We start from the raw sequence: 27,969 nt of genomic DNA on the forward strand, positions 1-27,969 counted from the left end.
CTTTAAATGCACGCTGTTCAATCAGAATTGATATAGTTGGAAGCTTGCTAGTCAAGTCAACCACTTTGAATGTAGTTGGTGTGAAACAGCCTGGAGGACTCATTCCAGATGCACAAGCACCTAAGTTTCACGCTTGGAATTCCAATGTCTGCAGCTTCAGACACATTTTAGCTGTAGTGCTGCATAACTAAAGATTATGGAAATTCAGTGCAAGACTTTGAAACCTTTCTAGAATTTATGCTTATCAGCTCATGGCTTGACATTGAGGCCACTTCAAAGGCTCTGATAGCATCAATAAGCTAGTGTGTATTTTATTTGGGCTTTTGAGGAGCTTGAGACAGGCATATATAAGCTTCCAGCATTTTTACACTATAAAATGACGGATCTGTCCAATTGTACATCATTGTATAATATACAAATTATTTAATTATAGCAGATTCCCTGATTCGATTCTTATTCACATGCTCTTGAGTCCAGTTCTGATTCTTTTCTGTTCATTAGGTATATTTCAGTTATAATATAATATATCTTTCTTACATATTCTGTATCTGCTAATGGACAGTAGAGCTAGGTGGCACGTTTAATATTATCACAATATCTTTGCTGACAATATAACATTGGGAATGTGAATGTGATTAATATCAATAGTCTGTAAAATGTAAGAAAAAAAAGAAGTTTTTTGTCTCACTAGAATGATAGCTCATAGGTGCTGATTTTTAAACACTTCCGTGCATGTGAAATAACTCCAAAAGTGTCAAAGTTGTGCTAAAGTATTGTAACAAATCACAGACAACCATTAAAGGATTTGCTGCTATCTACACACTGTAAAATCTTAAGATCAAGAACCATATTTAAATGTAGGATTGAATCCGAAAATGGACAACTATAGCAATAGAGGGTCCAAAATTCTGTGCGTAAAGTCTTGCAAATGAATAGACATGCCGCTTGATCTATGTAATGTATAACTCTCTCTATTTTATGTATGTAATAATAAATATAATTAATAATTTTTTTTTTTAATTGGTAACTAGCTGGCTGGTCACTCTTTGGGCACAGTGACCGAACCAGTCTCGTCTTAGTCTCAGCCTCAGACATCACGCCCACTGACTGTTGGCTAAACATCTGATGCATATGGCACACAAAAGTGGAAACACTTCAGGATTGTCAAATTCGTAATTGGATTGGTTGAATTCAACAGGATTTCCACGAGACGTGTGTCACGCTTTTTAATGTTCCGCCCTGTAAACAAAAATGCTGTGGCGCCAAACCTCCTCACAGAAGAAGAAAGCCGTCGAGTTTACGACTGTGACGACCAGCGCTCATCAGTATCAACTAAACGCTGGATATTCAAAAGTATGTGAAATATTTAAAGTTCACGGCATATAATCTTTAAAATGCGTTCTAGAGTTTCATACACCAGTCTGTTATTGTGGTGACATTTCCACACCCGAAAGGTGACGATGAACGAAACGAACTGTGATTGGTTGTTTGACATGTCGGTCAAACGGCCTCATGGGCGAGACTGGGGTAATGAACGCTGCCATAGATTCCAGACCTTCAGCCGTCAGTCTGAAGGTCTGGCTATGCGAGACTAGTCTTGTCTTAACCTTTTGACACTCCACTTAACCAAATCCCCACTGATTCAGGACGCTGTGCTTTAGGGGGAAGGGCACACCAGGACGAGCATAAGTTAATGAGATTGCTCAGTGTGATCTGTCCAGTCAATGAAGTGTTATTCTCTAAGGAGCATTTAACCCCATTCACATTGATCAACAATCACAGGTCATTACTTAATGTATGTTATGCAACTAAAGTCTGCTTTTTAGCATTAGGGAGCCTTGGGATAGATTTTGAGGAGTCATGTGGCTTATTTTTGTTATTTATTTGTTTGCAGTATGTCTGTAGACCCTAGAGAGCGGTGGCCCAAAAAAGAGACTGTCAGAAAAACCGAGCTTTCTTTAATACAGGACAGCAGGGATATCGGACCACCAAAGGCCACAGCTGCGGGAACATTGATTGATATGTCCTCGGGTCATTTCTTGCCTCAGAGCCCACAAAACTTCCCTTCTCTATTATCTGAGATATTTCTTGTATGGTTTTATGTATCTGACCCTATAAACCTCACTGCTGCCTTTTAGAATGCCACCTTGAACATAATAGTCCTGAAATATTAATTTACTTCTACTTCCTTGGGAAATATGAACCTTTGCTTCTTGCATGCAAATGATTTCTTAGTGACGCAATTGCATAGTTCTGTAATAGTGTAAACACAAGTAGCATTATAATTTGTTTTATTTGCAAACAATGTGAGAAAAGAAACGGCCCTCATATCACTCTCTAGCCATTCACGCTGTGCTGTGAGAGATTATACTGTGTGTTTTTGTGTATTTAGTTAACTTTGCTTATGCAGATTATCCACCAGATTTACAGTGTAGCACGAATGCTGGGAACTCCACTGAGACCTTTCTAATGGGTCACATGACTGTGGCCTCGGGGGGGAACGGCGAGGTGACATCTGCTTCCTGATCTGCGGATTCGTGCCGCAACACAGCCCCGTCTGAACAGCAGAGCGCCTGGAGAATGAAACCAACACACCTAGTCGGTTTAACACAACTGACTGCTTGTCTACCAAATATAGAGTTGGTTTGAGAGACTGTCACTCGATTCGACTCAAGTGACTTCCTGTGTAGTGCTTCAGAGACAATGGGTCTTTCTCTTCCACGCATTATTGTGAAATCTTAATTCTTAGACTTTGGCCTGTTCGCGATGCAAATGATAAAACTGGCAAGCGCATGGAATGCGTCTTAAATGTATTCTGGCTGAGAGCTGCGGGGCCTGTCCTGCGGTGAATAGATCTTTGTTTAGCTGCAGAACCCCCTTAAGCGGGGTGGCCGCTGATTTAGCTTTACAATGGAGTTGGTTGACATACTTGAGAGAGAGAGCGAGAGAGAGCGAGAGAGAGAGAGGGAGGGGAATGGGAATGAGTGGGATTGAAGCCCCATTGGTGGTTTGTGCTGTTCTGCCACCTGGTGTTGAGGCAAGTTCAAGTCAGATGTGTTGGTGGTCATTTACATCTCTGGTACAGATGGTGCTGGTGGTCCGCTGCTGGGTTTGTGGGGCAGCCTTGTGTTTTTGACCTGATTCTGTGGTTGGTCAAAGCTGTTAGAGCAATCGATTCGTTTTCATCTGTAGTAGCCAAACAGTCTGAGTCAATGTTGTGTTGAGTTTGAATCGATCATTGTGTCAGAGTGCTATCGATCATTTGACCAATATGTTTCTCTTTGTGGTTCTCACATTTGCACAGACACTTTGACTAAATGGACTTAAGCCTCTTTGTGACCACAGAAGAGAATTTTGTCAGTTGTCAACTGTACAAAGACGTAAGTGAGTAGTCTTTTAGATTATGTTAACATTTAGGGCTCTTATTACATTGACAGTCCCCATGGAGCAAAGGGCTATTTGTCTTTATTAGGCTTGAACCAGCAACCTTCTACTTATGAGCTATATGTAATGCTGTAATGCTTAGTTAGGGCTGTCACGATTATTACATTTGGCTGACGATTAATTGTCTAAGAAATAATTGTCATACATTTTTTGTGTGCTTTGTTCATTAAATTAATGTCAAAGGTTTGTGTATTTTTATTACAGAAAAAAATCACAGGATGAATACTTCTTTCAAATCTTTACATGTACCCCTGAAACATTACTAAGTACCCCTGTTTTGGAATGACTGATGTAAATCCGTGCCATGAAAGATCTGTGAGCCTTCACTATAATTGAATAAGACGTTCATGTGTGTTCAGTTGTGTTATCAGGACAGTGGAGTCTGAGTTAGAAGCATGTCTGTGTTTTATTCTGGCTGTGTGCAGGGATTTTGGGACATTACTGAAGTATTCCTCAGGGTTTCCTCAAAGCCTCCATTCCCGGTCTACTCCTCCTCATTTCTCTTCCTGTGTCTCCTTACAGTGCCGGCATTGCTGTTGGTTTCTATGGCAATGGTGAGACCTGTGACGGTGTGAATCGGCTTACCTACTCCCTCCGTCATGCCAACCGCACCGTGTCCGGAGTGCACAGACTGGTGAGGCACTGAAGCACACTGGGTTATGTTCATCTCTCCAAAACACACCGGAGCTTGACAATCTCACTGACACACTTGGATGTTTTACTGTGTGATCTGATGAGATAAGAGCTTACAAAGCAAATGTGTGTGTTTGTAGGTGACAGAAAGTACATCAGCTCAGAGCCAGACTGTGGACGAGAACCTCCGGCTGCTGAAGGACCAGTATGCAAAGCACACAGACTACCTGTCCATCATACAGAAACTCCAGGATCAGCGGAGCGAGCTGGTTCGTCAGATGGCTGACATTCCCTTTTGGAGAAATCCCAGCATCTCCCTGGAGAATCTGGCAACCCAGATTGAACTATATGACTGGTACAGGTGCGTACTTTTTTCACAGAAATGGCAATATCACTAAAAGAAATATGTAAGGTTGTCAAACATTCTACTTCAGTTCCAAATCAGTTCTAAAATGTAAAAGAAAAGGCAGATTTCACTACCCAAGTTCAGGTATTTATATAATAATTTATTTTTAATAAAGGAAAATAATGGTTGGTTTCGAGAATCATAAAAATGGCTCTTGTAGGTATTGGTCAGGGTTTCCCCTCATATATATACATAGACATTTTTATTTACCTAATAATAATTTTTTTATTCATTATTGTCATGGTTGTTTGAAATATTAAATTCAAATCTAAGGGTTACTTCAAGTAAACATACTTAGTAATATTGTGTTGCGACAACCCGAGAAATGTTTCAGACACACGTCATGTACTTCTGTTTGTGTGAAGGTGTGAAACCTTTCTAACATCTAAAAAAACAAGTGTCATCAGAGAGAGAGAAAAAACACTCATGAGCATGAGTTGTGAGCACTGCGCTCTTAGAGAGAATAGAAATTAGTATTCTGTTCACTCGCTGCCTCTTTCCACCTCTCGTCAGCCATTTACATTTCTCACTGAAAGGAATTGCTTTGGGGTCTGTTTGTTTGCCTTGAAAAGCCAAATAAGTTTAATTTCAGGCTTTCCAAAACAGGATGAACCCATAATATCAAATAATTGTGGCTTTGATTAAAAAAAAATCTGATTTTTAAATGGTGCTTGCTCATACAAAAGTTGACATCTTTATGCTAACAACAACAACCCCTATAATTGTGCTGGCAAGTTTTGAATGGATAAACTTCAGAAAAAAAGCTACTTTATCAGAGTATTTACATTTAAACAGATGTATTATTAAACTTAGATTTTAAACGTACATATATTAAACGTTACTCAAAAGTTACTAGAGCGAGTCAAGAGGAGATAAATACAAATAAGAGGCATTTGGGCTTGCTGCCTTCATCTGTTTCTGAAATGTCTGTTATTTGAATTTATCTCCTGCTTAAATAAAGAGAATTTTAGAGTGCAGACCTTGAGTAACATTTAATATAAGAAACGGGTCTTTCCACCTACAAAAGCTGGGAGAGCGCAGTGAGTGTTGAGATTAAAACGTCTATACATTACATGAATCATTGGTTTCTTAAAATATACATTTCTTATATGAAAAAGTGGACCGTTAGCTGTTTTTCTTTTATTTCGATTTCATTATCTAAATATACAAGAGACAACTGATCTATTCAGCATCTTATTCTTTGTTAATGTTTGCGAGATACATTGTTATACAGTGTTTGTTACAGTGACTGTGGATTTTGCTGTGTTTGTAATGTTAATGTGTTGTTGTCTTCAGGTGGCTGGGCTACCTGGGTCTGCTGCTGTTTGATGTGCTCATTTGTCTGCTGGTGCTCTTTGGCCTCGTCCGTAACTCCAAAGGAACTCTGATTGGGTGAGATTTGTCATATGGATGTGTCTGTGGGTCACGTGTGGTACATCAGGGAAAACGGAGCTTAGAGAAACTAGCAAATGACCAGAGATATTTGATCTGCTCCGTGACACTCCATGAGGCATGAATGATTTCTGACTCTGTCAAGGCAGTTACACTAGATTGATTTATGAAGTGTTAGTTATGCTCTTCTGTTTTAACTCCAACAGAGAAATTATAATGTCTCTTTCTCTCTGATTCACCCTGTCTGGGAAGTTTTAAATCGGAGATGACACAGAAAAACAAGAACAAGAGTGACAAGCTCTCCAGAGTGCCTGAACAACACAGTTTGAAAAAAACAGACACGTTAGCACCGTTTCAAGACTGCTCTCTCCACCTTATTTTTTTTGTATGAGCAATACAGCTTGTTTTGCTGCTTGATATTGCAGACTGGTGTGTCTTACCATATTATGTGAATATATTATCTTAATTATGAGCACACTGGTTTGTAGTGCAAACAGTTTTACAGCGTACTGCTCTTCATTATTCTTCTTGTTATTTCTTTAAAGTGGCTAATGAAGCAGAAGTCTTGCAGGTTCACAGAAAACTGCTTACTACTTCATTCTGCCACACTACCTCATATGCAATGACATATAACTGATAGACTGTTGACTGATTTTCAAATACTTTTCTGCTTCAGATCAAAGTTACAAGACTGTTTACTTAACGCTTAAAGAACTACAATCTAGTGAAGCACTGCAAATGACATAATTCATTTAAAAACGATAGAGATGCCAATACCGATGCACTACAGAGCTGTTTTGGCGTGATTTGCATGTGTCATAAGTTCTCTGATTAGCAGAGATAAAAAAAAAAATTCACCAGGAAAACAAAAGCTCACATTAAAGCCTGCCATCCATACCCTGAAGCTGACTTAGTGATTCCCTCTAGCTTGTCGTATTCACTATACGTGAAGATATTTAGCATTTCACATTATATAACAAAAAGCCTATTTGACTTTAGGTCGTGTCAGGAGGTAAAATACCATGATATAGATTTGCTCTACAGTAAAAGTTGCTACTCGCTAAAAGCATGAAATCTTTCGGTTACCTTAGTTCAATCCTGACTCAAGACATTTCATAATACTATGATTCCCTCCTACTGCTTGATTTACCTTTATTTAAAAGTACAGATGGAACCATAAATGTACACATCACCAAAAAAATCCCTTTAACGGCTGCACGTTTTATCTGGAAGATGTTGATTTTAGAGTTGTTATACTGCAAACAGTAATTTTTGTTCAGAATTTAGATTTTTTTTTCTTGTATTCCAATAAAATGTAAATATATAAACATATATATATATATATATATATATATATATATATATATAAGTTTAAATTTAAATTAAATTTATGCATTTAGCAGACGCTTTTATCCAAAGCGACTTACAGTGCATTCAGGCTATAAATTTTTACCTATCAATATATTATATAAATTGTAGTGTGATGAAAGGTTTTTCTGAGCAGTGTTTATGTATACACTGTATATAATGATGGTTGACATGCTGATGATCTGTGTTCTCTCAGGGTGTGTTTTCTGGGTGTGTTGGCGCTGGTAGTCAGCTGGGCCTCACTCGGTCTGGAACTGACTGTCTCCTCGGTGAGTGTCTCCATGGCAACACTTCTCCACACAGACGCAGGACAGTATTGTAGTGATGATGCGAATGCCCAAATTATATCTGTGGAATAACCTAAAGCAGCCAGTAATAGCTTATATACCATACAGCTTCTTTAAAGGGGAGATGCCATGCCATTGTTTGTATACATACGCTAACACTCAGAAGTTAGAAGTTAGGCTATTTTTTAGCTTGACATGCCATCATAAAAAAAATGCAACACTTCAACCAGTTAAAGCACAGCAAGCTGTCAAGATGCTTATTGAACACTGTCACTAAAATAGGCTTAAAATATAAACACTAACCTTCAAAGGTTTTGGGTCGGTAAGATGCTTTGAAAGAAGTCACTTACCAGTAACCAAGACTGCAGTTATTTGATCATAAATAGTAAAATCAGTAATACTGTGAAATATTATATTTTGATATATTTTAAAGTGTAATTTCTTCTTGTGATTTATTAAAGCTGAATTTTCAGCATCATTACTCCAGTCTTCAGTGTCACATGATTCTTCAGAAATCATTCTAATATACTGATTTGATGCTCAAGAAACATTTCTTATCATTATCAGCGTTGAAAACGATTGTGCTGCTTAATAATATTTGTGGAAAACATGGAACTTTTTTTCTTAAAGAAAGTTTAATAGAATAGAAAGCTGAAATGAATAGGAAGTTTAGACCAGCATTTGTTATTATTTGTAACATTACAAAGGTCTTTACTCTCACTTTTGATCAATTATTGGATTAACTTTCTGTAGAGTTGAGTAATGGTCTTAAAACCATTTTTAACTTAAAAATAGCATGCTATAAAGTGAAGAATATGCTATTTTAATCCACATTGTTTGCTTTTCTCTCTTATTTTAGGGCTTCAGTGACTTCTGTGCAGCACCGGACATGTACATAACAAAGGTGTCAGAGCAGAACATGCTTATCAAAGAAGGTGTGTTTTATTTCATTCCAGACTAAAGTTTTCTTTCAAATTTCACAGAAATTTCTTTCTGCCACAATTCTTTCACCTCCTGCTGATTTGTGAGTAAGATGCTTAATCTAGCAGGTGCTATTGTGAATCACATGCGAGTCTGTCTGAATTCAGACTGGAGCGTGTTCTCTGAGGCATGAGAAGTCGCGCAGGCGTTCATTTCCTGCTTTCACTTCCTCACTTTATCAGTGTTACTCAACACAGCAGTTCCTCTTCAAAGTGACCTCATTTTCCACAGGAGTGTGGATGCTTTCAGTAAATCAGGGGGAAGAGACAACCGTGTAGGTGTTTTTATCTTAGACTGTGTTTGTTTTGTGTGTCTGATTGTTCCTCTTTGGGTGGCCAGAGCAAGATGATGATAATGATGATGGAAAGTTGATGCTCTCACTTTCTGGTTAAGCCTAATCTAGGTGGACTCAGGATACGGGCCATTGCAAATTGGTCTTCCTGTGACTTAATCCTTGGAAAGGAAGTGTTTACACTGGCCTGAATTATGTGTGAATCCCATTAAATGTTTTTAAATGTTTTCATTGTTTTATTAAAGATGGACATGGAGATGCAGGGGTTATACTGAGACTCAGTGAGTGAACCCAAGAATTGGTGCTATGCAGGAAGCAGAAGTGTATTTGTATATGCATGTGGATACTTATATGCTTTAATATAGTAGAAACAGTTTTGATATGTCAGCTTTGGCGTCTGTTATGATGAAACACTTTGTTGGTTGGCTGAGAAGAGCTACAGCAAGAGAGATGAGAGGAAAGGAAGAGAAACCCGCTGAAGGATGGGGATGATAAACCATGTGACTATCAGCTTCACACACCCATGTAATTGTGTGTCTTCTGGGCTCTATTCCTATCTTTGTTCTTCCTATCTTCAGTCTTCCTCTCATTTATGTTAAATAAGTCCTTAAAGGAATAGTTCACCCAAAATTGAAAATTCTGCCTTTTTTTATTCACCATGCTTACTTTCCAGACTCAGAAGGAGAATTATGAATTTTCACCCAGCCTTTTTCAGTCTAACACAGTTTTTTAGTGACCATGTGCAAGTGGACCATGTGAATATCTCTACTCAGACTCAGTGTTGCATCGTCGTTTACTTTCAGTCTCTCTGAAAATCTGTTGCAAAGTAAAGCAAACAGAGTTTCACTGTTTTATAGAACATTGTCCTGTTATATGTCAAAATACTCAAATCACTCATAAATGGCAAGTGGGCATACACATACGAAACCAATCTAAAAACATCTCTGATTTCCAGGAACATCATCAAAATATGCACATCAGATCTTCGCTTACACCTTTCCATTAATTATGTTCCTTTATTCCAGAAATATATTTCAGTAATGCAGTCATTCAGCAGGAAGCATTAATGGCTGTGGATTTGTTCCTTCTGGCTATCACAGTCCTAGACTGAGTCATCCTACTGCTTTTCCCTAGAATAGAACCAAGACATTTCTGTACTTACAAATAGTGCACATGTCCCTGTGCCATCCATCGTGCTGCTTCTGTGAGGCAAGCCTCAGTATGTATTCCAGCATGTCTTTTGTGCTGTTTAATACTGAATCTTGTTGTTTAAAAAGGCCATATGGACCTCTTTACATACTGTAATGCATTTTTTGAATAAATTAACAAATCTAGTGAACTTTTTATTGTTGTCGAATGCTTTGGCTGCATCTGCATGTAAATAATCTCTGTTATGACTGACTCAACTCCTAGTTTGCATTGTTTTTTACAATGACATTGCAGCGTTTATCCACTTCCGGTGTACTTGATCATCACTCAATATTAATTTCAAACCCAGATGATGACAATCGTTCAAACGCCTATTAAATTAAATGCTTTCCTCTAAAAAAATCAACAGTAATGCATGCTATAATTGTCTTCCATTATATATCCCATTTACTCATCTGATAACGTCTCAGTAGGATGTTCAATCATCATCGAAGAAAAGCTGTGAAACACTTCATGAATAAGATCTGCGAGTGCGCTGGCGTGTTCCCTACCTTACATTAATCAGGATCTTTTACAGCCTGCAGTCTTCGCGGCGTGAGTGGGATTTAGAGCTCTGCCTCTTTCTCAGATCATTTTTGGAAGCCACTCCATTGTTTTTGTTGGGTTTTATATGGGCATCACCAGTCACCCAATATTACATTCAATTACTGGAGGTCATTTACACATGACATATGATCCTGTGGGGCTCTGGCCCTCACATTGAATACTATTACAACCTATAAATCCAGCACTGAACTCCACTACTACACTAGAAATGAATGCCGCTCAGTTCAGCCTTTTATATATAGCCATCCATGGATGTAATTGACCGGCCGGTTTATTTCCCTCATCATTGCCATAATTATGCAATTTATAGGGCAATCAAGGAGGCCGGTCGTATGGGATGGGTGATTTTGTCCCTGTGACCGCTGCCATGTGTGTGTCCACGTGTAATGATAGTGATGAAAGCATCACTCCCCCTCAACAAACCCACCGCTCTGACGCATGTGTCTGCTTTTGATTCACATCCACGCAACCCGCTGCAAGCTGCGCATGAAGATGGCCCAAGACTCCATCTGTGTTGGCGTGTGGAGGTTTGCAAGAGGACTGTGAATTAATACCATTTCCTGTGCAGAAATAGAAAGTATTTTCTTAACACTGCCGCCTCCTTCCGACTGCCTCGTTTCCATTCATTTTACATTCACAGATCAGAGTCATTACAAGTTCATGTTAATCAACTTCACAATTAAATGTGTTGGTCCCCACACTTTGTGTGTGTGTGTGTGTGTGTGTGTGTGTGTACTTTATACCACCTTGGTGTTGCTAATGTCAAGCTGCACTGCTATTTAGGAAATCTTCAGTTCTCGTCTTTCTTTTCAGCCGTCATAAAAATTCTCAATGACCTGTCAGCACTTTTTCTTTTCACGTTTGCTTAAAATAGTTGAAATCACAAAATTAAGTATGACACCTGTTACTGAAGCACATTTACTGAGAAGCATATGCAATGTTCAGACGAGTGAGATTTGAACTTGCAACTTCCTGCACCAGGCAAGAATTATTCCTGATCACCCCGTAAGACTGAAGACCTAGAGTCTTACCCATTTATTAAATATTTTGGCTAAATTGTCATGCACTCATCTACCAATAAGTGTGCTCTTAACTTTATTTAACAAGGTGTATCGTGTTTAAATTCATTCAACAGATTTTCCTTTAATGTCTGTGCAAACAAAAGTCAGCAGATGTGGTCTGGGCTTAGTTATTGATTCATATGCATTGACTGAGAAATTCTCCACTGCATGAGAAAAAATGAGATGCTTGGCTTCGCTTGGGTGAGTGAGGCATTTGTGGACTGAATCTAGGGTTGCTCGTGGTTGGAAATATAGCTGTTCAGATACCTGACATGGCTACTGTGGGTTCTCTGAGCTCAGTAAATAATAAGTGTGTCAGTGTTTGTGTTCATCTGCCTTGGGCTGATGTGAAATGGAAAGAAAAGAGAAAAGATAGTATGACTTGCAGTGCATAAAATTGTATTATATGCCTGTAGAGACAAGAAAATGGAGGAGGAAAAAATCATACCTGACTGGGTCTTCATCTAGATGATCTAGATGAAGTGATTTCCTTCATGTCATTTCCCTTGACCTACTGCCTTTCTCTCTCTTTACAGATACCCTGCAGTATTTCCTCGCTTGTAACATAGGTCAGGTCAACCCCTTCCAACAGGTAACTATAGCTTCTACCTATTTAAAAAAAAATTTTATTCAGATTTTCTCTGTCAACCCACTTTCAAATCTCTGAAAGATGTCCACAAAAAAGGATGTTGGCTCGGTTTCAAAACACAAGTGAGATTCCTAACTAGAGAAGTTTGGCATCATAGAGATAACAGAAAAGTTTTTTTGCAAATAGCAATATTATGTGCAATTACCTTTATGGGTGCCTGATTTTGACAAAAATATAATACAGCATTACATGTGCGTGTCATGAAAATGGTAATCTGAGAATTTGTTGCTATCAGGTTAGTGAGACTATCACAGATAGTGGACTGAGTCAGTGAATGTTTTCCCCCTCATTTCTGAAATATCAATAAAAATTGTTATTTAATAAAAATAAAAAAAAGTATTTTTGTATCTTTTAAATGTTACTTTAACATCAGGTGTATGTGTAGGTTTAGTGTTTATATTATATTATATTTATTAATATTTTGAGTGAGCCTTTTATTTATTTTCAAATGTCGTTTTTTTTTTTTTTTTTTTACTAAAACTTATTTGTATTATATCATTTTTATATTACTTATATAATTCATTAAATTATTGAGTAAAGTTCTTTTTTCATCTAATATTCATATTTTATTTGATTTCAGCTTTATTTTGATTGTCAAAAATAGTTAGATTTAATCAACAAAACAACACTGGTTCTGCCATCAGACTCAGAGTATGTTAAGTCCTGTGCACTTAGCATGCAAACCTGTATTTGTGAGGTCTGTGGGGACATTAATGTTGTTCCTTCTGTAGATAGTTGAACTTCATCGTGGTAAGGATGTGTGTTTAAACAATAGACAGTCAGACATCTCACTGGAGTTTAGAAGACAGGCGGTCGCTTCACTCCTCACACTCCATTACAGGGGAAGTGCCGCCCCCCGTTTCGTTTGTCACTGTACATTAGCATTCTCCTTATTATGGGCGGCTCAATGGAAATGCTGCCTCTCCCTTTAGTTAATGGAGTCAGACTACACGTCTTTATTTGAATAATGCGTGTGCATGATTCAGACAAATCTCAGCTCTTAACTGATCATGATTGATGGATTGTCAGTGGCCACTCCAATCTCTCAGTTTAATGAAGGGTAATGCTTATATGGAGATTGAACTGTCTACTTTGTCAGCTGGTGTCTGAATGGAGTTCCTCCAGTTCTCATGCAGCGCACAGATGAAATGAGCCTGATTCACATCTGAGACAGCAATTTCTTGAAACGGATATTGATTTCAGACTTAAAATGTCACCAAGGAACATTTCAGGAACATTGTAAAGAGAAATGGTGACGATTCTGCAACAATTTTCACGTTTTGTGTTTTTAAAATGAGAGTTGCTTTGCTATCTACAATGCACATAAGCAGTTACATTCACATGTGTTTTTTGATGAATAAAAAACTAAACAGTAACACTGAGGCAATTGAAAATAGGTTTTCTATTTGAATGTATTTTGAAAATGTAATTTATTCCTGTGAAGTAAAGCTGAATTTACTCCAGTCTTCAGTGTCACATTATGCTTCAGAAATCATTCTAGTGTGCTGATTCACTGCCCAACAAATGTCTTATTTTTATCAGCAATTTTGAAAACCGTTGTTATAACATCATTAATATTTCAGGATTATTTTGATAGAACGTTCAAAAGAGCAGCATTTATTTGTAACATTATAAACATCTTGGATGTTAATTTAATGTATCCTTGTTCAGTAAAAGTAGTCATTTGTATTTAAACCCAAACTTTTGAATGGTAGTGTAGCCTATAGAATCCAGTTTTGACCAAACGTATGTATCTTCTAAGGCATGGGAAGTAGCATATTTGTGAGGTTGTTTTTCATGATTCTTGCTAGCAGAATTGAGCCTGTTCTTGCTGCTGCCTGTTGACTTTAGTTTCCACTTTCCAGCACTGTTGCCTGCAATTAACACAGTAAGCAGAAGTCTTCTGAGAGCTTTCTAAAGAAGGACACGTTGTACTTTCACTTCCTCTTTCTCAGTGAATGTCAGCTTATTTTCCTGTCTATCATTGTAGACCTTTTGGCAGACAATGCTGACACTGTGGCCATTTGGCTTCTCAGATATTCAAGTGTTCAAGACCTGTGCTCCTGAAATGCACCATGACACACATTAAAATGTCCTAAATAACCGGGATTTTTTTTATTTTATAAGTATAAGCTTGTAATCAAGATAATGTTTACCCTACATTAAGCATGTAACTGGTTTTTGGTTTTTCTTGTTGAAGATGCTGTCAGGAAGTCACAAAGCACTGGTGGAAATGCAGGACGATGTGTCAGAACTACTGCGCTCTGCAGTCCGGGATTACCCCAAAACAAAGGTGAGCGCTTTTATGTAGATATCTGCATGACGTGTGTGTGTGTGTGTGTGTGTTTTCAGAGTATGTATGCGGTATGTATTGTCCTATTCTCACAACCCCTGATGCACAAGTGTCCCAAAGCTTTCAGGTCCTTTTATAGTGTCTGTGTGGAAATATTTGTATGTGCGTGCGTGCGTGTGTGTGTGCACTCCCCCTGGGCCTCTGTCATTATGCAGCATCTGTGTGTGTTCTGGGACAAAGTGATGGCTGATATTCTTTACATGTGAGAAAGAAAGCCGCCCTCTCTCTGACACACAAGCGATGAGAGAACACGGAAATATTTCACCCTTGGAACCAGCAAAAATCGAATTACCACTACAACTTCATTCAACTTAGACCACACACAACACTGAGCCTTTGAAAGAAAGAAAACATGCCTTTCTTCTTAGACATCCTCCTGTGTGAATGTGAATTTTTTGGTTTGTCGTGTGTGTGCCATTGTGTGCTGGAATTATAAAGACTGAATAGAGCATTAGAATAGTGAAATATATGAAATGAGGGTTTTGATTGTACTTAATGTATGCACTACTGTTCAAAAGTTTGGGCTCTGTTAGAAATTAATACTTTTATTTAGCAAAGACGCATTAAATCTTGTACTGGAGGGCCAATGCACTGCAGAGTTTAGCTCCAACCCTGATCAAACTCACCTACCTGTAGTTTTCTAATGAACCTGAAGACATCGATTGGCATGCTCAGGTGTGATTGATTAGGGTTAGAGCCAAACTCAGCAGGAATGTGGATCTCGTGGGCCAGATTTGAGGATGCCTGCATTAAATGGATCAAAAGTGACAGTAAAGATGAATATTCTTTCAAATAAATGCTAAAACAAACTGTATCCAGGTTTCAACAAAAATAAAAAGCAGCTTGACTGTTTGCAACATTGATAATAATAAGAAATGTTTCTTGAGCAGCAAATCAGTATAATAGAATGATTTCTGAAGGATCATGTGACAATGCTGAAAATTCAGCTTTGACATCACAGAAATTAATTACATTTTGAAATATATTAAAACAGAAAAACGTTATTTTAAAATATAATAATAGTTAACTATTGCCATTTTAAAGTATCTTTGATCAAGTTAAACAAGAAACGTGTATGTAAATGAGAATATCTATAGATATTGTATTTAGAGTAACCATTTTTTTCAAACTATGTTTGCCTGTTTTTTTAGGGAAACCTTGACCAAATTCAGGGGGGTTTGAACACCACTGAAGTTGGACTGCACCAGCTCACTGCTCTTGTGGACTGCCGCAGTTTGCACATGGTAAGAAAGTGTTTCAGGGTATGTGACCACTTTGCACAAACTGTTCTTCTATGGCTCTTAATTAGGCACATCTTGTCACCATTTTCATTGTAACCTCAACCTGTGGGCTTGAAAAGGCAGGGTTTTAACACCCATCTGCAACTCGCTCACAAACAAAACTAACAATCGTGTATATATAATACACATACATACATACATACATACATAAACATACACGTGTGTGTGTGTGTTTCTATCTTCTAAATGCTCTACAATTTACCAGCACTAACTGCCACAGTCTGAAACCTGTGCTCTTATCTGAGATGATGGATGGAGATGTCTGATATTTCAGGATTCAGCGTGACTAGAGTTCCTCATCAGGGAGAGAGAAAGTGAGAGAAAGAGACTGCGAGACACTGGCCTGCTGTATGGGTGGTCCTAAAAGTGCATCTCCTTCCCATGAGAAGAGAAAGTAACGGATAAAATATGGACTTTTGGATATGTGTTATACATTATTAATGGTGTTTTCATACTGCAAAAGCAATAACATACTACACGGTCCAACCGTACATCTGGGCTGTATGTAGAAGAGTTTGTGCTGGAGATGCTGAACAGCACCGGCAGTAATTACAAATGGAGCAATTTTGCCGTTAATAATGACAGTAATTTGGAGGAAGGAAGACGCTGCCATGTTTCTCTGATAGCAGCATGTGTAAGGCTAGCTGCAGTTCAGTCAACGTGTATTATTAAAAGCCCTGTTACTCTCCGCAGCATATGGTGCTGTCTGCTGAAGGAAGATCCCAGTTAGAGAGTCTAGCACTGGATATTATCATACCGTTTTACATTTTTCTGTATGTATTATCCACATACCCAGCAGACTGGTTTCTACGTGTGTGTTGTTTCATGCAAGGCATTTAAAGTGACAGTTGACCTAAAAATGAAATGTTCTACTGCTGAAAGAAATCAATGATGGCAGTGAGTGAATGATGACAGAATTTGCGTTTCATGCCGCGTCTTTCTGTTTGTGTGCAGGATTATGTGCAGGCATTGACCGGAGTGTGTTATGATGGACTAGAGGGTCTGATCTACCTGGTGCTGTTCTCGTTCATCACAGCTCTCATGTTCACCTCTGTCGTCTGCAGTGTGCCACACACATGGCATGGCAAAAGGTGAGATCTGAAGAGAAAAACTATTCATAAATATTCCAAATGTATTATATTATGTGTTTTAGGGCCCTATGATTTCCACAATGGAGAATCCAGTTATAAGGAAACCAAAAGTAGGTAAAATTAGAAGTTAAAAAAAAAAACACTTTCATAGGGTGATTGAAAATACTAATTTTATAAATCAATGCATTTTAAGTTTTAATGCATTCAAAAAATTAGACATGCTAAAACAGAATTTGATGACAATAAAAATGAATGTGAGAAAAAAAAAAGTAACATTTCATAGTGCCATACAAATTTCGTTTTTTGTTAAAATTAATAAATTAAATTGTTTACCTTTCATGATTTTAAATAAAAATGCTTTCTGATTAATAAATGATACTATATATTATACCTACCTACCAGTTTATGACAATAACTATACTATTACAAAGACTATATTACTGGTTTACAGCATTAAATTTGAAGTATCTGGTTAAAAGTGCATTAAAGAGAAAGGGGCAGTTGTGTTATTGTCATAAAACACATTGTTCTTTTCCCAAGTTAATGTTAGCAGTAAGATACAGTAATTCAGTGGAACATCCTCATTTCTGTAGTTAAATGCACTCGAGAGGATTAAATCAACACTGGAGGTGGTTAGCAGTGTGTCCATGGGCTTTGTTATGAAGACTATGGTTGGACACATTATGCTCCCATCACGTTCTTCTGTCATAAGCTCAACGGAAACCGCTGCCTCGCTCCATCTCTTCCCCTTGTTCCTTCCTTCCAAGCGCTCTCTGTGGGAATCGCTCCATCTTCCTCCCATAATGACATAAATTGCAATAATTTCCCAGCCCAGGCCCATGCGGCTGCTCACCCAGGATAGGTCTGTATCAAATAAACCGGATTAGGCTGGTTGAGATAGAAGGGACAAAGACGCCAGCTTAAGCATATTATGTAATTATCACACTCATAAGTGTGTGTCTAATGGTACACAGCTATTCGCACTCACTGTTCATTATAGGTAATTAGCAGTTTCTGAATATGAGTTCAGGCAGGCTGTGGCAGGCAGAGCAGTGTGGAAGTAGACTCTGATTATGTTAACTGTGTGAAGTTGGGATTTTTTATTTTATTTTTATGTTCAGTTTTATATGCCAAAAAAAAAATTGTGTTATAGGTGCACACAGGCATTTTTAATCATTAAAAAGCTAATAGTACTTTTTTTTTTTTTTTTTTTTTTTTGTAAAGTACAAACTTTTTATCTTAAATTTTAATCTTTTAATACAGTATTAGTTTGGAAACAAAGTTTCTTGGGGGGGGGGGAAGCATCCATCAAATATGTAACCTCAGAGATTAGTTATGTATTTTGTGCAGCTGCCTTTAACCATGAAATACTCAAGTAAAATTGACCTGCAAACCTCTCACACACTTCCACAGCACATAAGATTGTTGAGACTTTGCAGACATGTTCATGACATGCGAATATCACCAAATTTCAAGAAAGACTTAATTTAACCAGTATTTCTGACAACTCTAAAATCAAAATGGGTCAAACTGACCAGGAGCATAATTTGTCAATTTGACGGTCTTTTCTAATGCAAGTCTGCTGCAACTAGATTGTCCATAAGTGTGAAACATTTACATTAGAACTTTCAACCTGCCACATTTCAGAATTCTCTTAGAAAAGAAAATCTCATTAAAGGCTTTCTGCATTTGAAGCAAAAAAAATACAAATTAAAATTGAATATAATTATTATTAAATAACAATAAAATTAAAAAATGTATTTTTTTTTTTTTTTTTTTTTTTTCATAAAACCAGGTACCGAAAATTATGCCTTGGTGCTGACAAGTTACCTTTTGTGTACAATAAAGCAACCACACTTTATGCCAATGATAAGTTTGAAGTGTTATCTAAAGTAGTACTGAATCTGAACCACTGTACCCTGAATCTTCAGAAATTTAATAGCAATACAGACTTCATCAAGCTTCCAGCAGGGGGCGGCCCAGATCCGTATATTTCTTGCACCACACTCTTTCTCACAGCTCTCCTGACTGATAATTTGTCCTCCCTTTAAGAGGAAAGAGGGAAGAGCGGATCACATGCTGCTCTCTTGTTCTCTGTGGCCGAAAGCAAGCAGAGGAAGAATGGCAGCACATGCCTGTATGTGGACTTGATGTGCTCTTCCTGTTTATCATCAGTAGCGCGCACAGCAGAGAGCGCCCTCTGCTGTTCATACCACAGTGCGACGCGTTGATAGTGAAGATCAGATAGAATTTATTAATATACAGTTGGACAGATCACAGTGATATGACTCGTATTTCTCCTCTATTCTAAGTGGATTCATCCATTTCACTGAAATGTGAAATATATATATATATATATATATATATATATATATATATATATATATATATATATATATATATATATATATATATATATATATATTTAAAAAAAAATATTTTTTATTTTATTTTTATTTGACTGCGCTGATGATGATGTGCATGGTTTAGTGGTATTTTGGTGACCAGTAATACTATAGTCACTAGTATGGTACACTACAGTTCAAAAGTTTTGGATATATAATGTCTCTTATGCTCATCAAGGCTGCAATTATTTTATTAAATATACAGCAATAACAGTTATATTGTTAAATATTATTTCAATTTAAAATACGTTTTTTTTTAATACATTTTAAAATGTAATTCATTCCTGTGATTTGTGCAGGAAGTGGTGTTAATCAACAGCAGGTATTTCACTTCTATGGAGTGTTGCATACAGATGACAACTCTTTCTGATCTGGAGGGGTCCCGTCTTAGTTTTGACACTGCTTGTAAGCTATCTGCAGTGTCTCACACTGCTAGCTGGCAGTTTTACTCCAATTGACACTCCCACAGAGATCACGGCTTGCACTTTCAGCGACGTGGTGCGTCATCCCAGCGATTCACAAGCTGCATGACATTGGGCTGTGTTGACCGATTAAACTATCAAACTACAGCCGATGTCCTCGGAAATCATTGAGCTCCGGCCAGTTTGAACTGATGGATCTGTTCCTGTAATAATGTGTGTTCTGTTTGTGTGTGTGTTTGTGCATACAGGCCTGAAGAGGACAGTGAGGAGGAGTCCATGGCTCATGGAGGAAGAGAGAATCATGATAACCTGTACCGGGTGCACATGCCCAGTCTCTACAGCTGCGGCAGCAGCTACGACAGCGAGACCAGCATCCCTGCAGGAGCGCACGCTGTCAGCAACGCTCCTGTCACGGAGTACATGTGAGTTAAACACACACATGATATCAACAGCCAATACACAGACTGAACACATACAGGTCACCTTTTCCTTTCTGTGAGGGATTGTTATTCTTTAAAAACATCGACACAAATGTTAATAGTCTAAATAAGCAATAACAGTGAATTAGAAATTTAGTCATTTGTAACTACTGCAAGAGGATATAGGATCTTTGCAAAGAGTGTGTTTTGTTTCCAGGACCCAGAATGCAAACTTCCAGAACCCTCGCTGTGAGAACACTCCTCTGATCGGGAGAGAATCTCCTCCTCCATCTGTGAGTATCAGCACTCGTCCTCGGTGAACAACGACACACACAATAATCACAAACACACTTACACACCACAGAGTCATTTTGACAGCCTGAATGCTTAAATATTCACAACTCAAATAGCACGTTCTTGTCGCCTGCTTGCGTAAATCAGTGATCTCCCCCACTGTAGGTTCACTGTACACAGCAAGTCATTACAAAAAGCCCTGAACTCTGTTCAAGTAAATGAGAACTGAGCGCAAACCTGTCAAAAAGCTTTTAGGAACTGGAACTTATTGCCTGGCCAATCTTACAGAGCAGTTTAGGTAGTGTGGAGATTTATAGCCATAGATCAATGTCGAATTGATTTTTCGTGTGCGGAAAAGGAGAACAGACATTTTGAGCAAGCTGCCTGCTTACAGACTCAAAACAAGGTCATATCAACTGAAATCTGTTAAACTCTCCTCTGATATGGAAGAGAGTTGATTGACTGAATGTGTGCCTCTGACATTTCACATAGACTTTTAATGTATTTTTAACATCTCTTTTGGAGAGCCAATCAATATGAAGCTCCCAAAATTAGAGCTAGAGCACATTGCAAACAGAAGCATCACAGAGAGCAATTTTGCTTTACTCTTTGCAGTTAACATTTTAAGAGGAAAAACATAAAAAATGGTGTGGCTAAGAGTTCAGACAGTATGGCTTGTCAGTTTCATTCTTGCAAGAATCCCCAAATCAAAAAACTAACTTACCAGGGAGATAAGTTGTTGGGATTGTTAACATTCACCCCTGACCAGACACTAAGAATGTTAGAAGGTAATTATTTATTTGAGTACTTGTGCGCCACCTATTCAAAAATGTGCCCGTTCAGTTCACTTAAGTCTTGGCATTACAAATCTGAACATTAGGTGGCGCTGTGGATACATGATGTTGAGGTAATGAGCGCTAATGAATGACGTGTGCTTTCAGACACATTCTTTATTGTGATTGTAAAGGTTTTCTTAACATTTACCCTTGTTTGGCTACATTTTGTGGGCGAAAACCAGTTATTTAATGTGAGGGCGAATGATTTCACTATACAGATTTAAGTTCTGTGTGAGCTGTGCTTCATACATCGCTGCTCTATCGACATTTGCTTCTTGTCAGAGTTATGCAGATCCCAATAGATGAGAATCCAATTTTATGTTCCTTTAAGAAACTCAAGTCACCAAAAATAAAACATTAAAGTTCACCAAGAAGTTATATTGTATAGAGTATATAATCTTTTTTAATAATATACACTGATCTGATCGATTAGTTTTTTTTTACATTAATTTAGCAATAATTTGCATTACATTATTTTATAAATAATATATAGTATATATAATATATTATATAGATTAAATTTTTTATGTATAAATAAACACATACTCTACTTTTTTTTACTTGTATTTTAATATTTGACAAATCAGTTACATGACCAGAAAATTACTCCGTGTTTGCGAATTTAGCTTGTGCGCAACACTACAATATTGCATAAAACATTTGCGAACAAGCATCGTTCCCATCCGAGTCAAAGAGAACAAAATCGTCACTTCCTGATAAACTGGCACTATAAATCACGAAGAAAAGAATGAGAATATAATCATTTCTACATATAATAAATTATTTGCGCCTCAGAGCGAGAAGATGAAACGCAGTGAATGAATGTGGTCACTGCTTTCGGAGGTGGATGCTGATGTTTGGGAACGTGTAAGACATTTCTGGGAGGCAGTTATAAGACATATTTTGACAGACTTTCCTTGTGCATTTCTGAATGACCATGACAACATTTCAGATGCTGTGGAATGAGATCGGTCTGCTGGTTAGTCAGGATTTGTCATCCTTTAGAGCAAAGTCACATGATGCACATGGAGGAATTTATTCGCGAAATGCATTTTCATCTCCCATTATTCGTATTAACCCTTTTTTCGCACAAGTCAAAAACCACCTGAAGCGAGAGTAAATTTGCGAATAAATGGATTTTTATTTGAAATTGAGTGTTTCCATCATTCGTTTCTCATGCAATACTTCAAAATGTGCATTAAAATAGGGTGATGGAAACATAGCTACTGATGCTGAACATTTAAAAGAAGCTTACGGTTAAAAATCTATGTTAAAATTGATTATTTGGCTGGTAGTTTAGATGAGATCTAGTAGTCAGGACTTGCTGATGTAAGTTAACCCACTCACACCCGTGTACCTGTGTCTCCTCACACCTTAGCGTCTGGTCTTGTGTCCTCTAGACCCTGTGTGTGTGTGTTTGGGAGTGCATGTGTACGTGTTTCTTGTGAGCTGGAGATGCAGTTAGTGGTGTCTATCTGCTCTACACTTTCTTGTCATTTTCTTTTCTGCAAACCCACACAGTTATATTTGACATCCACGGACAGTAACAGCCGCCACAGCTGGCAGTTAAAGCCATCGGAGAGTTCCCGCTCGTTTTGGTAACGGCCTCAGCTATTCCAACAGGTACTCAAATGTCCCATTCCCATTTATTGGCCCACCTCCCTCCCTACAAAAAACAAAAAAACCAACAGCGTGATTCCTTCCCAATAAGTGTGTGTATATATATCTGACCCAAGCAAGCTGCCCTTGCCCCTGGTGTTTTTTGTTGTGTGGATCCCTGGTCTTGTCTTCTGTGAGGCGGCATGTTCTCCCTCCACGAGCATTAACTATGCACTATCTAACAGAGAATCTCATTTCCACGACCACACAGAGGACTAAATGCATTAAGGTAGACATTAAGGAAGAGAACTGCTTTTTAATTTAGTTTAGCTAATGATTAGCATCCTAAAGGTTTCACACTGACAGGTCACTGAGCCACTATACTATTCATTTCTAGTTTCTAGGTTGAATCGGGCAGCAGATCTCTGTATGAGCTCCCACTGACAGTTGACACGTCACATCACTGCTCATTTGAATGAATTTGAGCTCGGTTTTATAAAGGTCGCTGTCACTTATTTCACTGACAATCAGCAAATTATTGGTGACACTTTATTTTAATGTTTCCTACTTACAGTGTAATTACCCTAATAAGCACTTAGTAATATTTCTCTGTCAGTGTGAACAAAAGTAATGTAACGTCCTGTAGTCGTGTTTTGTGTCATTTTTGTTATACCTTTCATTATTATCTTTAAAATGTGTGTGTATGTATATATATATATATATATATATATATATATATATATATATATATATATATAATCAAGGGAATCAAAAGAGGATTTATGTTAGTATTAGTTCATTTTACATCTAGAAGTATAAATATGTCTCCTCTTTTTGTATATCATGTTAGTGGATATAAATAAGAAAAGTAGAAAACAGAAAATGTGTATTTATAGTTGCGTTTATCCATTCACTTTATCAAAACAAAAAAACAGTCAAAGTTAAAATATGCTTTTTGGCCATTTATTGCGAATTAATAAATAAAATACTAACTGAGCTAGATCACTCTCTGCAAACACATTAATATTGCATCTTCAAGGCTGTCTAAATGATTTTGGGTGTGCCAAGTCAGACTTTATTATTATTATGGATAAATGTTATTTGAGTATTATTTTGTTATATTTTGTATTTCCATTTTAATTTGTGTTGTTTTTTTTTTTTTATTATTATTATTTATCCAAATTGTAGTTTTAGTCAGTTTAAAAGTTGTACTGACAGTTAGTCAGTACAATTTAAATAATACATTCATTGAGATGCCAAAACAAGGGTATCAGATTTTTCGAGGTCCAGCTTTGAAAGAAAATTCCAATCAAAATATTTGGAAAGCATGCATTATTCATTAGGGATGCACAATACCAATAGCATTTCTGTTCGTATCTGATATTACTGAATTTTTATAATCTATTGACATCAATATTGGTCACTTAATTGTGCATCCAAATGTCTATATTTACATACAGATTACCAGCTAATCTTTTAATTAATCTCATTAATAAATGAACACTTTTAAATGTATTTTTCAGCAGATCTCAAAATTAATATGTACTTTGTGTATTCAGTACATTATATGATGTAAGGCTGTCCGTATTATTTTATATGATTATGATATAATATTCAGTTACAGTGTATCCCCAATATACTTCCATGAAATCCTGTTTTCAGTACTAGGTGGGAACACTGTGACAGGCATGTTTGCACTATATATAGCATGTACTTTTGTGTGAAAACAGTTTAAAATCTAAATGATTTAGTTTTTTATTATTTTTTTTTTCTCTCAATGTTTGTCTCTATCCAGTACACATCCAGCATGAGGGCCAAGTACCTGGCCAACACCCGAACCGACCCCAACAGCGGTTCCTCAGCAAACTAGAGGAACAGTCTCCTTTCCTTTCAGTCTAAAGCTCCCACTCATCCACATGTTGTTCCCACAGCCCAGACCAATTTCACCCCCGGCCCACCCATCCAGCCATGTTGATCTTTGATGCGTGCTCTACCCAGCTGATAAAGGACGCCCTTGCATCATGTAAATACTGCTGTCAGAGGAATGTTCCAGAGGTCTCTTGTGCTGTTTCCAGATGACTGGTTCAGTTCAGGCAGCTAGTAGGGTTACTCTCAGCCCTGGCTGCTTATGTGTGAGTGTCTGTAATGATACGAGCTTCATTACCTGCGGATACATTGAGTGACGTGTGTGTGTGTGTATGTGGGTTGATCCATGCTGCCCTTGCTCATTTGTGGTGCTCTTGGCAGAGGTTCAGAAAGGTCCAGAACTGAAGAACTGGATGGGGTTTAATGCCTATAACCCTACATTCCTGCGTGGCCTCTGTCCTCTGCTCATTTAAAGTAATGTGACCTTTTCCATTTGCAGGACATGCTGGCACATCCCGACTCTACAGTTTACATTAGTGGCATCTACTGTAATACAACTGAACAGATCTATTCTGAATAGCATGAGAGCAATGAGAATTTTCCCAGAATTCTATAATTGGGTTCCACTTCTTTAGGCCTTGATAGCAGTTTTTAAATTTAACATTAGCTGCTCTAATGAAATGGTGAGAGCGAAACATGCTTTATGCTAGTAAACAAATGCAAACGCCAAGAATGTGTTGATTGGTTGTACATGCTTTGGCAGTAACCTCGATACTCCGAGGTTACAGAGCCAGATGTTTTAAGTAGATTTATTTACTGAATTTCTAATATAGTCTACATAAGTGAGTGAAAGAATTCAAGAGTCGTGAATGCCGCTATCTGGCAAGATGCAGAATATATTTGGCACAATTCTCACAGTGCATTGGTATTCACTAGCAGTTAAACATTTAGTGTACATCAGATGAGTGTACTGTACTTGATTGTTCACTATGTTAGCAGACACCAAATAGTGCACTATATTTCAGACACAGCACAAGGTTTCTCTTCAAAAGTTGCTTTGTCATGACCGTAATGGAACTTAAAGAAATGCTTGCTTTAACAAACTTGTTGCGTTACAGATTTCAGTGTAATGCATGAAATCAAGATAGCTGTTGCATTCTTCTACTTGTGTATAGTACTGTATGTTTTAGGACAAAATCTGTAGCATACACTTGTTGTGAGAAGTTTTTTTTTTTTTTTTTTTTTCTAATCTCATTTACAGGCTTGAATTGTCAGTGGGAAATTATGGTTTGTTGATGCTGTTTACCTATTGAAGTCCTTGCTGGGTTTTTCTCAATACACATGGACTGAATTATTACTCATTCTACTGGGCTATATCCACTGCCATTACTGGAAAACCTGGACAACTGCTATTACATCCAAGTATTTTCAATCTGAATTCGACAAAACTCTAAAAATGCTTAGTCTGATGCTGGAACCATATCTGAACGTTACATTTGTCCTAATACTGTACAAACACGGAGATGCTGGGACCAGCTTGGGTGATTTGTCATCGCTTATCTGTTCTAGGAGAGCAGCTGGGAGGAGCTCATTGTAGTGCACACAATGTAGACTTAACATTTGGGCCTTGATTTGCTGATCAGTTTAGTCCTCAGGAAAGGGGACATCAATATGGCAGAAAGTCATTTTTATTCAGAGAAATGGAAAAGAGCCTGCGAGCCTCTGTAATTTGTGCTGTAATTCAGTGTGACTTTCAAAGGCCAGTTTCCTGGGCTTGTTGCCACAAATTGCTTTCATTTCCAGAGCTGAGGGGAAGCTTGCCGTCCCTGAAGAAGAGATAAAAGTGATGTGCTGTAATATTTTTCCCTTGATGAGAGCACAGACACACAGGAGCCTTTCTCCTCAAAAGACCTCTCATGTATTAGACTGAGTCTAGTATGAACACGTCTCCCCTCTGGACCTTATAAAGTGCTGCCATTGTTCTCATACCATGGGCATCGTCGGTCTCCCCTTTGCCCAAACCTCAGGACAGACTGCCTCCTTCCTCGCACTGCAGACATGTTGATTTCAGGACACCGAGTCATTACCACATTTTCAGGGCTCAACAAAAAGTCTTAAAATTTTTATTATCCACACGATCTAAATTCTCAATGATAAAGGTTCATAATTTATGAAGAATAGATAAAGCATTGGTTAGGCCTTTCATTCTTATTGTTTGGGCCTGATTTTCCATCTCATAGAGATCTGCGTGGGCTTCGCATACATGCATGCTGTTTAAATGCAGATTAATAACAAATGCCAATGTGGCAAAGTTGCTCCTGAGGTCCCAGACGTTTATGAAAACAAGCAAGAACTTCATGGAGAAAATGACTAAAGGGATGTATTACAGCTATGAGCATTGTGTTCTTCAGCTGTTATTGGACCGTGTAAGCTTTTTTTGGTTCTCAAAGGCATTGTCATCCTATAAATGTGGAGTGGAACCATGTTGTGTGCTACTGACGCATGCATTGCTTTCTCAGTTGATGCTTTTGTGTCCGTACATCCTCGACTGTGCCAACCGACAGCTTTCGTGTATCTCTAAATGTTTCCAGTCCTTGAAGTGGACTCTCGTGAGCTCTGTGTGGCCTGAGCAACCAAATGAGACTCCTTTGAACATGAGCCTGATGCTGTGGGAGTATTTTGATTTTTCTCTGTAAATGACCACATTAGTGATGATGCAATCTGTTTTTTTTTTTTTTCTTGTCATTTAATCCTTTGGTAATGTCAAAATGCAAAAAAAAATAATGTATATACAGTACATGAACAAATGTTTGCAAGAAAATGCCCCATTAAGGACATGAAAATGTGATGTGATATAGTACGAACAGGATTTTTTAAAATGACGTTTTCATTTGAATTTCTTAGTCCTTGTGGCATATTTTCAGACTTGTTAGGAAGCACAAAATATTTACTCTTTCATGCGATTTAAATGATTTTGGTCTTTTATCAAGATGCTTTTATATGACTTCAGCTTTTCTTTTCTTTTTTGTTCAATTACTAAAATATTGTAAATGTAAAGGCTGTGGTTTTATTGAGCTTGAACTGTGTTTTCAGATTAAAAACTAACATTAACTGA

General features: G+C 37.7%; 1 protein-coding gene across 1 annotated transcript; it reads left to right on the forward strand.

Moving 5' to 3' along the window:
- Nucleotides 1–2,980: 2,980 nt before the first annotated feature.
- On the forward strand, nt 2,981–27,969 carry LOC113054405 (protein tweety homolog 3-like). The gene is made up of 13 exons (XM_026219942.1): nt 2,981–3,079; nt 3,902–4,078; nt 4,218–4,438; nt 5,780–5,875; nt 7,440–7,512; nt 8,390–8,465; nt 12,156–12,211; nt 14,469–14,561; nt 15,773–15,865; nt 16,877–17,013; nt 20,089–20,262; nt 20,477–20,552; nt 24,784–27,969. Exons 1-13 carry the CDS (start codon nt 2,981–2,983, stop codon nt 24,856–24,858), a joined length of 1,446 nt encoding a protein of 481 aa, XP_026075727.1. The 3' UTR covers nt 24,859–27,969.

Source organism: Carassius auratus, chromosome 3 (genome assembly GCF_003368295.1).
Source record: "Carassius auratus strain Wakin chromosome 3, ASM336829v1, whole genome shotgun sequence".
NCBI lineage: Eukaryota > Metazoa > Chordata > Actinopteri > Cypriniformes > Cyprinidae > Carassius > Carassius auratus.

What these genes read in the sequence shown, in the direction of transcription:
- LOC113054405 (XM_026219942.1), top strand. Translation starts at nt 2,981, where the DNA reads ATGAGTGGGATTGAAGCCCCATTGGTGGTTTGTGCTGTTCTGCCACCT. An exon ending in TGTCCGGAGTGCACAGACTG is followed by an intron (nt 4,079 to 4,217) that starts GTGAGGCACTGA and finishes GTGTGTTTGTAG; the next exon opens with GTGACAGAAAGTACATCAGC. An exon ending in CACACATGGCATGGCAAAAG is followed by an intron (nt 17,014 to 20,088) that starts GTGAGATCTGAA and finishes TTGTGCATACAG; the next exon opens with GCCTGAAGAGGACAGTGAGG.